This window comes from Armigeres subalbatus, chromosome 3 (assembly GCF_024139115.2).
Source record: "Armigeres subalbatus isolate Guangzhou_Male chromosome 3, GZ_Asu_2, whole genome shotgun sequence".
Taxonomy (NCBI): Eukaryota; Metazoa; Arthropoda; class Insecta; order Diptera; family Culicidae; genus Armigeres; species Armigeres subalbatus.
The window spans coordinates 371,058,449-371,071,166 of NC_085141.1; the positions used below are offsets into that span (position 1 = coordinate 371,058,449).

Below are 12,718 nucleotides of genomic sequence, written 5' to 3' on the forward strand. Positions count from 1 at the left end.
AAGGAGGCTTGAGCCTCTTGAAGGGGCTTCCAGGCCTCTTGAAGGGGCTTCCAGGCCTCTTGAAGGAGGCTTCCAGGCCTCTTGAAGGAGGCTTCCAGGCCTCTTGAAGGAGGCTTCCGGGCCTCTTGAAGGAGGCTTCCGGGCCTCTTGAAGGAGGCTGAGCCTCTTGAAGGAGGCTTCCGGGCCTCTTGAAGGAGGCTTCCAGGCCTCTTGAAGGAGGCTTCCGGGCCTCTTGAAGGCTTGGGCCTCTTGAAGGAGGCTGGGCCTCTTGAAGAGGCTTCCAGGCCTCTTGAAGGAGGCTTCCGAGCCTCTTGAAGGAGGCTTGAGCCTCTTGAAGGAGGCTGGGCCTCTTGAAGGAGGCTTCCAGGCCTCTTGAAGGAGGCTTCCAGGCCTCTTGAAGGAGGCTGGGCCTCTTGAAGGAGGCTTGGGCCTCTTGAAGGAGGCTGGGCCTCTTGAAGGAGGCTTCCAGGCCTCTTGAAGGAGGCTTCCAGGCCTCTTGAAGGGAGGGCACGGGCCTCTTGAAAGAGCTTTCGAAGCATCTGAAGGCTCTTGAAGGAGGCTTGAGGCCTCTAGCAGGAGGTTTCTGGAGTCTCTTGGAGGGCTTCCAAGCCTCTTGGAGGAGGCTTCTAGGCCTCTTGAGGAGGAGCACCGAGCCTCTTGAGAGGAGGCTTTGAGTCTCTTGAAGGAGGGACTTTTGAAGGGGCTTTTGAGCCTCTTGAAAGGAGGCTTTTTCAGTATCTAGAAGGCTCTTGAAAGAGATCCTTCCAGGCCTTGGGGCTTCTTAGGAGGAGGTTTCTGAGTCTCTCTCTCTTGAAGGAGGCTTGAGCCTCTTGAGAGGAGGCTTCTGAGCCTCTTGAGGAGGAGGCTTTGGAGTCTCTTGAGAGGAGGCTTTGAGCCTCTTGAGAGGAGGCTGAGCCTCTTGAGAGGAGGCTTCCAGGCCTCTTGAAGGAGGCTTTGAGCCTCTTGAAGGAGGCTGAGCCTCTTGAGAGGAGGGCTTCCAGGCCTCTTGAAAGGAGGCTTGAGCCTCTTGAGAGAGGCTTGAGAGCCTCTTGAGAGGGAGGCTTCGAGGCCTCTTGAAAGGAGGCTTGGAGCCTCTTGAAGGAGGCTTCTGAGCCTCTTGAAAGGAGGCTTCTGGAGGCCTCTTGAAGGAGGCTTGAGGCCTCTTGAAAGGAGGGCTTGAGCCTCTTGAAGGAGGCCTGAGCCTCTTGAAAGGAGGCTTCCTGAGCCTCTTGAAAGGAGGCTTCCGGAGCCTCTTTGAAAGGAGGGCTTCTGGGCCTCTTGAAAGGAGGCTGGAGCCTCTTTGAAAGGAGGCTTCCAGGCCTCTTGAAGGAGGCTTCCGAGCCTCTTGAAAGGAGGCTCTGAGCCTCTTGAAAGGGAGGCTTCAGGCCTCTTGAAGGGCTTCCGAGCCTCTTGAAAGGAGGCTTCCGGAGCCTCTTGAAGGAGGCTTCCAGGCCTCTTGAAAGGAGGCTTCCAAGCCTCTTGAAAGGAGGCTTGAGGCCTCTTGAAAGGAGGCTTCCGAGCCTCTTGAAAGGAGGCCTGGGCCTCTTGAAGGAGGCTTCCAGGCCCTCTTGAAAGGAGGCTTCTGAGCCTCTTGAAGGAGGCTTGGGCCTCTTGAAAGGAGGCTTCCAGGCCTCTTGAAAGGAGGCTTCCAGGCCTCTTGAAAGGAGGCTTGAGGCCTCTTGAAAGGAGGCTTTGAGCCTCTTGAAAGGAGGCTTGAGGCCTCTTGAAGGAGGCTTCCAGGCCTCTTGAAGGAGGGGCCTCTTGAAGGAGGCTGAGGCCTCTTGAAAGGAGGCTTCCAGGCCTCTTGAAAGGAGGCTTCAGGCCTCTTGAAAGGGAGGCTTCGAGCCTCTTGAAAGGAGGCTTCCGGGCCTCTTGAAGGAGGCTGAGGCCTCTTGAAGGGAGGCTTGAGCCCTCTTGAAGGAGGCTTCTGAGCCTCTTGAAAGGAGGCTGGGCCTCTTGAAGGAGGCTTCCGGGCCTCTTGAAGGAGGCTTCCAGGCCTCTTGAAAGGAGGCTTCCAGGCCTCTTGAAAGGAGGCTTCTGAGCCTCTTGAAGGAGGCTGAGGCCTCTTGAAGGAGGCTTCCGAGCCTCTTGAAGGAGGCTTCCAGGCCTCTTGAAGGGAGGCTCTGAGGCCTCTTGAAGGAGGCTGGAGCCTCTTGAAAGGAGGCTTCCGAGCCTCTTGAAAGGAGGCTTGAGCCTCTTGAAAGGGAGGCTTCCAGGCCTCTTGAAGGAGGCTGGGGCCTCTTGAAAGGAGGCCTGAGCCTCTTGAAAGGAGGCTTCCAGGCCTCTTGAAAGGAGGCTCTGAGCCTCTTGAAGGAGGCTTCTGAGCTCTTGAAAGGAGGCTTCTGAGGCCTCTTGAAGGAGGCTTCCGGGCCTCTTGAAAGGAGGCTGAGCCTCTTGAAAGGAGGCTTGAGGCCTCTTGAAAGGAGGCTTCCGAGCCTCTTGAAGGAGGCTCTGAGGCCTCTTGAAAGGAGGCTTCTGAGCCTCTTGAAAGGAGGCTTCCAGGCCTCTTGAAAGGAGGCTTCCAGGCCTCTTGAAGGAGGCTTTGAGGCCTCTTGAAGGAGGCTGAGCCTCTTGAAGGAGGCTTCCAGGCCTCTTGAAAGGAGGCTTCCAGGCCTCTTGAAAGGAGGCTTCCAGGCCTCTTGAAGGAGGCTGAGGCCTCTTGAAAGGAGGCTTCCAGGCCTCTTGAAAGGAGGCTTGAGCCCTCTTGAAAGGAGGCTGGGCCTCTTGAAAGGAGGCTTCCGGGCCTCTTGAAAGGGAGGCTGAGGCCTCTTGAAGGAGGCTTCCGGGCCTCTTGAAAGGAGGCTCTGGAGCCTCTTGAAAGGAGGCTTCGGAGGCCTCTTGAAAGGAGGCTTCCAGGCCTCTTGAAGGAGGCTTGAGCCTCTTGAAAGGAGGCTTCCAGGCCTCTTGAAAGGAGGCTTGAGGCCTCTTGAAGGAGGCTTCCAGGCCTCTTGAAGGAGGCTCTGGGCCTCTTGAAAGGAGGCTCTGGGCCTCTTGAAAGGAGGCTTCCTGGCCTCTTGAAGGAGGCTTCCAGGCCTCTTGAAAGGAGGCTTCCAGGCCTCTTGAAAGGAGGCTTCCAGGCCTCTTGAAAGGAGGCTGAGCCTCTTGAAGGAGGCTTCTGGGCCTCTTGAAAGGAGGCCGGAGCCTCTTGAAGGAGGCTTCTGAGCCTCTTGAAAGGAGGCTTCCAGGCCTCTTGAAGGAGGCTTCCAGGCCTCTTGAAAGGAGGCTTGAGAGCCTCTTGAAGGGAGGCTTCTGAGCCTCTTGAAAGGAGGCTGAGCCTCTTGAAGGAGGCTTCCAGGCCTCTTGAAAGGAGGCTTCCGGGCCTCTTGAAAGGGAGGCTCTGAGCCTCTTGAAGGAGGCTTCCAGGCCTCTTGAAGGAGGCTTCCGGGCCTCTTGAAAGGAGGCTTCTGAGGCCTCTTGAAGGAGGCTTCCGGGCCTCTTGAAGGAGGCTTCCTGAGCCCTCTTGAAAGGAGGCTTCCGAGCCTCTTGAAAGGAGGCCTTGAGCCTCTTGAAAGGAGGCTTCCTGAGCCTCTTGAAGGAGGCTTGAGCCTCTTGAAAGGAGGCTGAGCCTCTTGAAAGGAGGCTTCCTTGAGCCTCTGAAAGGAGGCTTCTGAGGCCTCTTGAAAGGGAGGCTTGGAGCCTCTTGAAGGAGGCTGGGCCTCTTGAAAGGAGGCTTCCGGAGCCTCTTGAAAGGAGGCTCTGAGCCTCTTGAAAGGAGGCTTCCTGAGCCTCTTGAAGGAGGCTTCTGAGCCTCTTGAAGGAGGAGGCTTCTTGAGCCTCTTGAAAGGAGGCTTCTGAGCCTCTTGAAGGAGGCTTCCAGGCCTCTTGAAAGGAGGCTTGAGCCTCTTGAAAGGAGGCTTGAGCCTCTTGAAAGGAGGCTTCCAAGCCTCTTGAAAGGGAGGCTTCTGAGCCCTCTTGAAGGAGGCTTCCAGGCCTCTTGAAAGGAGGCTTCTGAGCCTCTTGAAAGGAGGCCTGAGCCTCTTGAAAGAGGAGGCTCTGAGCCTCTTGAAGGAGGCTTCTGAGCCTCTTGAAAGGAGGCTTCCAGAGCCTCTTGAAGGAGGCTTGAGCCTCTTGAAAGGAGGCTCCCTCTCCTCTTGAAAGGAGGCTTCCGAGCCTCTTGAAAGGAGGCTCAGGCCTCTTGAAAGGATGCTTCCAGGCCTCTTGAAAGGAGGCTTCCAGACCTCTTGAAAGGAGGCTTCCAGGCCTCTTGAAAGGAGGCTTCCAGACCTCTTGAAAGGAGGCTTCCAGACCTCTTGAAAGGAGGCTTCCAGACCTCTTGAAAGGAGGCTTCCAGACCTCTTGAAAGGAGGCTTTCGTACCTCTTGAAAGGAGGCTTCCAAACCTCTTGGAGGAGGCTTCCAGACCTCTTGAAAGGAGGCTTCTGAGCCTCTTGAAAGGAGGCCTGAGCCTCTTGAAAGGAGGCTTCGAGCCTCTTGAAAGGAGGCTCTGAGAGCCTCTTGAAAGGAGGCTTCTGAGGCCTCTTGAAAGGAGGCTTCTGAGCCTCTTGAAAGGAGGCTTCCAGGCCTCTTGAAAGGAGGCTCTGAGCCTCTTGAAAGGAGGCCTGAGGCCTCTTGAAAGGAGGCTTCCTGAGCCTCTTGAAGGAGGCTTCCAGGCCTCTTTGAAAGGAGGCTTCCAGGCCTCTTGAAAGGAGGCTTGAGCCTCTTGAAAGGAGGCCTGAGCCTCTTGAAAGGAGGCTTGGGCCTCTTGAAAGGAGGCTTCCAGGCCTCTTGAAAGAGGAGGCTTCTGAGCTCTCTTGAAAGGAGGCTTGAGCCTCTTGAAAGGAGGCTTCCAGGCCTCTTGAAAGGAGGCTTGAGGCCTCTTGAAAGGGAGGCTTCTGAGGCCTCTTGAAGGAGGCTTGAGGCCTCTTGAAGGAGGCTTCCAGGCCTCTTGAAGGAGGCTGGGCCTCTTGAAGGAGGCTTCTGAGCCTCTTGAAAGGAGGCTTCCAGGCCTCTTGAAGGGGAGGCTTCTGAGCCTCTTGAAAGGAGGCTTCTGAGCCTCTTGAAAGGAGGCTTCTGAGCCTCTTGAAGGAGGCCTGAGCCTCTTGAAAGGAGGCTTGAGCCTCTTGAAAGGAGGCCTTGAGCTCTTGAAAGGAGGCTTCTGAGCCTCTTGAAAGGGGAGGCTTCCGGAGCCTCTTGAAAGGAGGCTTGAGCCTCTTGAAAGGAGGCTTCCAGGCCTCTTGAAGGAGGCTTCTGAGGCCTCTTGAAGGAGGCTTCTGAGCCTCTTGAAAGGAGGCTTCCAGGCCTCTTGAAAGGAGGCTTCTGAGCCTCTTGAAAGGAGGCTTCCTGAGCCTCTTGAAAGGAGGCTCTGACCTCTTGAAAGGAGGCTTCCTGACCTCTTGAAAGGAGGCTTCCAGGCCTCTTGAAAGGAGGCTTCCGAGGCCTCTTGAAAGGAGGCTCTGAGGCCTCTTGAAAGGAGGCTTCAGGCCTCTTGAAAGGAGGCTTCCAGACCTCTTGAAAGGAGGCTTCCAGACCTCTTGAAAGGAGGCTTCAGAACCTCTTGAAAGGAGGCTTCCAAACCTCTTGAAAGAAGGCTTCTGAACCTCTTGAAAGGAGGCCTGATCCTCTTGAAAGGAGGCTTCCTGAACCTCTTGAAAGGATGCTTCCAGACCTCATGAAAGGAAGCCTTCGAGCTGCTTGGAAGAAAGCTTCCGAGAGTCGTAAAAGGATGCTTCTAATCCTCTTGCAACGAAGCAATTCATTCGACGTTTTGATTTTTTGATCTCTTGTTCCGCAGCCCTTCATACAGTACAATGTCAATGGTTGTCTCAATTGGGATTTAATGATCGCATTACATATTATGTACAACATAAATTTTTGAAATAGAAAATACACAATTATCAAAACTTTATTAATGAATTTTGATTGAAATTGTAATATGTCGGCCATTATGCATTTTTGTCCGAGGTACCCCCTAGGGCCAGCGAAGGTACCCTCAGGGGTACATGTACCCCAGGTAGAGAACCGCTGATCTAGAGACATCGAACGGTCACATAAAAAAACATAACAAATTCAAAAAAATAACTAAATATTCAATATTGAATTTTACGATTTTTTTCCCTGACCTCAATCAAAATTCCCTGACTTTCCAGGTTTCTTACGGGTGTCGACTACCCTGTCATAAATTCTCAATTTTTGGATTCTTTGATCATCAGATTTTTTTAAGTTTTGAACTTTAGATCTCTGGATTTTTTTGAAATTCGGAATTTATTGATTCAAGAATCTCTTGATTTTTGGATTATTGGAATTTCAGATTCTCATATTTATGGATTTCAGATCGTGAATTTCTTTTTTATTGATTCTTTGATTCTTTTATTTTGATTGTTTTTTTTTTTTGATTATTGAAGTTTAAAACTTTCAAACCATTAAACTTTTAGAATATTGAAATTGAGATTTTAAATATTTTATAATTTTTGAATTTCAAAGTTTTTGGGTTTGTAGATTTATTCATTTTTGGTATTCAAGATTTCTGAATAAAGGTTTGAAGACCCGAGCAACACACATGTTGTAAATCAGTCTATTATATATGGTCATATATGAGTTATTTCAACCAAATCAATGTGAATTGTTCTGCTAGGGGAATTTTAAGATGCTTGAATTTCTGGAATTTTAGATTTTTGAGCTTTGGCATTTTTGAAGAAATCCTAATTTTTTAGATTTTTGAATTTTGAATCTCTTAGAATATATATGTTTTTTTAGAATTCTTGGATTTTTGAGTTTAAAGTTTTTTGATTTTTTTGGATATATTTTATTGGATTTTAAGATTTTTGTGTTGATAAATTTTGGATCTTTGATTGGATTCAAAAACCCTTTGAATTTTGTATTTATGGAATTGGATTTTTGAATTCGCTGGTTTTCGGATGTTTGAATTTCTGAATTTTTGGATTTCTAAATTTTAAGACATTTGAGTTTTTTGATTTTTGATTTTTGGGTTCGGAGCATTCATTCTGGATTTTAGGACTTAAGAATTTTAAAAAATTTCCATCTTTGTATTTTCATATCCCTGAATTTTTAAATTTATGGCCTTTCAAATTTAAAACTTCTGGGTTTTTTAATTTTTTACAAAAGATTTCAAAAATTTTGAATTTTTGGATTGTTGGATCTCCTTTTGGATTTGATTTTCTTTTGGTTTTTAAGAATTTTGGATTCGAAGAATTTTGAAGTTATTGGACTTGTTATTGGAGTTGTTGAATTTTTGGATTTTTAGATACAAGGATTTAATTTTTTTGGGTTTTGGAATTTTGAAATTTTCGTATTTTTTAGATGTTTGAATTTTTGGATTTTTTCGTAAAATTTGATATTTATTTGATTTGTTTTATTTGTCTAATTCATTTAATTCGTTTTCGTTTTATTGTTTTTTTATTGTTTTGATTCTTTTGATTCTTTTAACTCTTTTTTTGTGGATCCTTTTGATTAGTTGAATACTTTGGATTATTTTGATTATTTCGCATTGCTTGATTCGTCAACATTTAATTCGTTTAGTTAGAATGATTTTTCTGATTCGTTTGATTTTTTTGGATTTGTTTGATTCGTACAATTCGTTTAATTCTTAGATTCGTTTGAGTTTTGGAATTCTTTTAACATTTGGACTACAGCATTTTTAAATTTCAAAACATATGATTTTTTTTGTACTTTTGGCTAAATGTTTTTTTTATATTGTTTAATTTTTACTTTGATTCTGTGAATTTTTCGATTTGTTTAATTCATTCGGTTCTTCTGACTCGTTTGGTCCGTTTCATTCTTTATTTTCTCTGCTTCAATTGATTCGTTTGATTTGTTGGATTTTATGAATTCAGTTTGAGTCGATTGATTTGTTTGATTCATTTGTTTTGTTTCTTTCGTTTGAATATATTTATTCTTTCGATTAAATCAGATTGTTTAGAACGGATTTAGGCCATCTTATGGCTGAAAGTCTCTTTAATAAAGTTAATAAAAGATTTTTTAGAACGAACCTCGTTCAATTTGTTTGATTAGTTTCATTCGTTTGATTTATTTGAATTGTCTCCATTTGATTATTTGATTTTATTGTTTTTTATGCGTTATTATAGTCGTCTGATTCTTTTGTCTGCTTCGATTGATTCGGACGTTTCATTTAATTTGTCTGATTCGTTGAATTTGTCTAATAAAACGAATAAAACTAATCGAAAGAATCAAACGAATATGAATGAATTGATTCGTTTGATTTGTTTGGTTTTATTGTTTCGTTTGTTTGGTTTTTTAATGTTTTGTTTCTGTTAATTTTTTATTCCTTTTAACTCTTGATTCTTTGGACCCTTTTGATTCGTTGTTTTTTTTATAACTTTGGATTATTTTGATTAGTTACTTCTTTCGATCCCCCTAAATCATTTAATTCGTTTGATGTGCTTGCTTCGTTTAATTTGTTTGATTTAACTAAATAGATTGAATCTTTTGATTCGTTTGGTTCGTTTAATTCGTTTGATTATTGGATTTTATGGTTTTGGTATATTAGAAAATTTATCCGGATTAAAAGATACTGATTTGTTTGCTTCGAATAATTCGTCTGATTCTTTAACTCGTCTGCTTCAATTGATTCGTTTGATTCATTTGTTTTATTTTATTCATCTACATCGATCGATTTTTTTTGGTTTGGTCATTTTCGATTGATTTGTTTATATTTTGATTCTTAATTATTTTGATTTATTCAATTTTTAGATTCTTATGTGCTTAGATTCTTTTTAGATGTTTTCAATTTTTATAAATATTTTCCAATTAAATTCCATTCTAACACAGCAGCCACCAATAAACTGCATTACAGAAATCAGCTTCAAAGTTTTTCAGCATTGAGGAAAGTTACCTAAGGGAATGATAAACAATGTTGGTCGCTAAATCAGGGTCTATCTCAAGAACGCCATTCCAAAACAAACCAGTGGGTCTCGGTTGTTACCTCTTACCGATGTAGCACTTTGTGTGTAGAAAAACTCAAACAATCGAGTCTCCGTCCTGATCACATTTTTTTTCATCGCGTAATAAAGAACAAAGTGTGTAGTGAGCGAAACCATAAGAAAGCTTTTAGCGGAAAATCATCATCAACTAGTGTTCAATGAAACAGAAAACCAATAATAAATGGAAGCGATTGCAATCGTGCAGCAAAAACTTGACAGCGCTACTTACTTTTTTCCGTATAAAAAAACTAAATCATAAAACTGAATCGTTCCGAACAAAGGATGATTCGTTTTCACTACTCGCACTAAAACCAAAATCGAAATCATAATTCACACAAACACAGCAATTCCGAAATCTCAAACTGGGCTTAGTTATCGTCACAGAAATAACTAATGGGTACTGGTTCGATTGCGTTCTTGTCTTCTGTTGGGGCGCATCGGTTTCTTGGGAGGCCGAGTTCTAACTGTTCTAGTGGTATCAGTAGCGGTAATTGTAGTAGTGGTAGTAGTAGTAGTAGTATTGTTAGGAGTAAATGGTTGCAACAGTTGTCTCTCGGTAGTGATAGAACGGACTGTGTGTTTTTCAAAACTACAAAAACCATAAAGCGATTCGAGTATAACATTTACGAATTGGAAAATCGGGGAGATAACAAAAGAATTCGGGGATGGTAAAATTCGAATTTTACACACATAAGAACGAATAGTGGGACAAATATCGAATGGAGGGGAGAAAAACAAGAGGAAAAGTACAAAATCAGTTTGTTGGTATTTCTATGCTTCAACTGAGATGGTTCAACTGTAGTTTGAATGCAAAATGGTGGTACATATTCTGATGGTTGGGCACCCTGAAGAAGGCTGTTCGAAGTGAGCCGAAACGTCAAAATTCAAAATATCTGTCCATTGAATCATCCCAGTTGAATCCACATAACTTTAGTGAGTGCAAACGTGTTTGAGTGGTGAGGTTTGTGTGTGTGAGTGTACAAAATGAATCTTGATTTGATGAAGGGAGAATGCACTGTCCAGTGGGCAGCCCTTCACTTACCTGCATATTGTACGGATGCAGCTCGCAGGATGCGTGATGTCAAACGCAGTCTTCCAGCGACATTAGCAGCGGGTTCACGTACTCGAAGCCCTCGAATTCGCTCTGGTCGATCTTGTCAATTACGCGGCTAAACATAGTGGGGAGGAAAAGCGAGAATTATTGAAGGTTCCTGCATGAAAACATTAATCACGCGTACAACTGAATCAATGTTAAATTACATTAATTATGGATCCCCTTTTTTAATGGTCCTATCAATCTTTAAACGTTACTTACTCATCATCCGGCGTCAGGTGGACCGGTTCGTCGGTGAATTCTGGTGGGAAGTTGGCCAAATCCCGATCCGATTCGAGCCGTGGTCTGAACGGAGGCGTAATTTGCTTTTGCTCTAGCTATTAGACAGAATTTTCCATCAAATGAAATAAAAAAAGAGAAACGGCATTCCGAAATAAAAAAAAAGAATATAAACAACGTCAAAAACATTCCGATTCACAAAAAAGAGAGCATAAATTGGAAAATTTACCATCCAATCAGATCAGAAAAGAGTGGGAAAAAAGCATTGAACTTAATGTTTTTTATTTGGTTGAAATAACTCACAACGCAACGGTAGGCATCAGAGGAAAAAAGCAATCTGTGCAGGTCAGAGGAACAGCAAAACAAATAATCTAAATAAATGGAATGCAGGGCAGTGTGGGTGTTGGTTTGCCCTCCGGTAAATTTTCCATCTCAACAAAGGTGGAGACCGGGCGGAATATTATTTACACCTCGACGGACACCGTCGGAATGCGCGATCCGTGAAAAAAAAACGAAACAGCTCAAAAGGGCACATCCAGCATCCATTGTGGAGGTGAGAGCACAAATAACCTTTTTTGTTTGAGAGAAGAAAAAAAGAAAGCTTACAGTCGAATAAAGCTACGGAAGCAGCCAGAAAATGCTAAAATGCTGGATGGGTCAAGCTTAATTGCAGCTGTGTGTTCTCGTTGCGAGTGAATCATGCAGAAACTCAAAAATTCATCAATCGTAAATATTGGAAAACATGCAAAAGCCGGATAATTGGTTATAAATAACGGATACATACATGGAATGGTACTTACCTGTTTACACTTACCAGAGAGAAAAGTTAGAATTTCTGAATATTATAGCCAACTCTTTTTCTAAAAAAAATCCTTAACCTCTTAAAATCTGTTAGTTTTACAGCTTTTCGAAAATAAATTTCAAATAGTAAAAAGATACTCACGAAAAAGTTCAGAATCTTATTAAATCAGAATTGTTGTGGCAGAATTGCAACTACACGTTGAGTCGTAGTACCAATGATGGATTAACAGTTGACAATTTTTGATCACCTGTGGGTCCCTTTCATTAGTTTATTCGCCATATTCGGCCACTTTTTGGTAATTTTAGGCTGTGTTTAGTTCACTATCGACCAGTTGTCGACATTCTAGCAAAGTTACGCCCGTGATAACCGGACATTTTTCTTTTTCCTAACACTAATTCCAACGTCAAACCTTGAGTAGTACAGACGTGTTTTAGCTTCGGGTTTTTATTCGTTAGCCTGACGGGACGTTGCACCATTATGCGAGAGTCAACATACGTAATACCACGGTAGTTGATCAGGATTCCAGAACTGGAACTACAGAGTTAAGATGTTTCTGGATTCAGCTGCCTCATTGAGATGGCTATCCAGTCGAGTTTGAAGGGCTAATGGCCGCAAGGAACCTAACCCTGTCAGTCCCGTCGGACTTGCTGGGTTCGTCAATAAACCAGGGGTGGCATTGCGTACCTCGACTCGAAACGAGCAAACCATGCAAACTGTCATACGAAAGAGCTGTCGATGGAAGATGCCCAATGAGGTCCCAGTCCTTTTTATTTGCTGAGCTTTCTAACGCTGTCGCCAGAAGTAGCGAGAAATTTACTGACCCCGATGGAATAGGGGATCAAATATTGAAAACCCCTCTCCCGCCGAAAAACTAGTTTTCAACGATCTGGTAAACCATATCTGGTCCATCGTCCAGAGTTATCGTGATATACAATAAACTATTTTTAATCTTCCTTGAACGTCCTAGGCTATCCAAAATTCACTACATATTATAGAAGATGAGAAAAACACTGCAACGTAGTTCTGGGATATTATGGGCTATCCAAACTATTCTTGTGTTCGAAACTTAAGATCTACATCTGCTGTGAAACTTTTTTCGGTACTCCAAGCATCTTCTGAGAGATCAACGGATATCGTAAGACAGTTTTGAGATATTTCATACAAACTGTCTTTGAGTTCGGGATTCGATATCTACAGCTACTTAGATGCCTTTTTCGGTACTCAAAGCTTCGATTCCTTGAGATCGGTACTTGAGAGCTACAACTACATGAAAATATTGTTTCAGTACCCCAAGCTTCAATATACATTTAATTGTATCCATTGAGATCTATTAGGAAGGTCAACAGACATCGTAAAATAGTTTTGGGATATTCTGGGTCATCCAAACTGTCCTTGGTTTCGAGACTCGAGATCTACAGCTGCTTAGAAGCTCTTTTTGATGCTCAAAGCTTCGATATGCCTTCAATTATATCCATTACACCTTCTGGAAGGTCAACGAATATCGTAAAATAGTTTTGATCTTTTTTCAGTACTCAGAGCTTCAAAGTGCATTCAATTGTATCCATAACCTCTGATGGGAGGTCAAGAGGTATTATCGTAAGATTGTTTTGGGGTATTCTGGGTCATCCAAACTATCCTTGAAATCTGGACTTAAGATCTACAGCTGCAAGAAAATCTTTTTTAGTAC

General features: G+C 43.9%; 1 protein-coding gene across 4 annotated transcripts in view; it reads right to left on the bottom strand.

Annotated features, from left to right (window-relative positions):
• Positions 1–12,718, bottom strand: part of LOC134226456 (atypical protein kinase C) — a 576,984-nt gene that overhangs the window by 143,100 nt on the left and 421,166 nt on the right. For 2 of the 4 annotated variants that reach the window (XM_062707236.1, XM_062707235.1), the window contains exons 12-13: positions 10,212–10,327; positions 9,939–10,065 (exon numbers count right to left, since the gene is read on the bottom strand). In XM_062707236.1, the coding sequence (XP_062563220.1) occupies positions 9,978–10,065; positions 10,212–10,327 (204 nt within the window). In that variant the 3' untranslated portion in view covers positions 9,939–9,977. The remainder of the gene's footprint in view (positions 1–9,938; positions 10,066–10,211; positions 10,328–12,718) is intronic. The other 2 variants (XM_062707234.1, XM_062707233.1) reach the window with 1 other exon arrangement.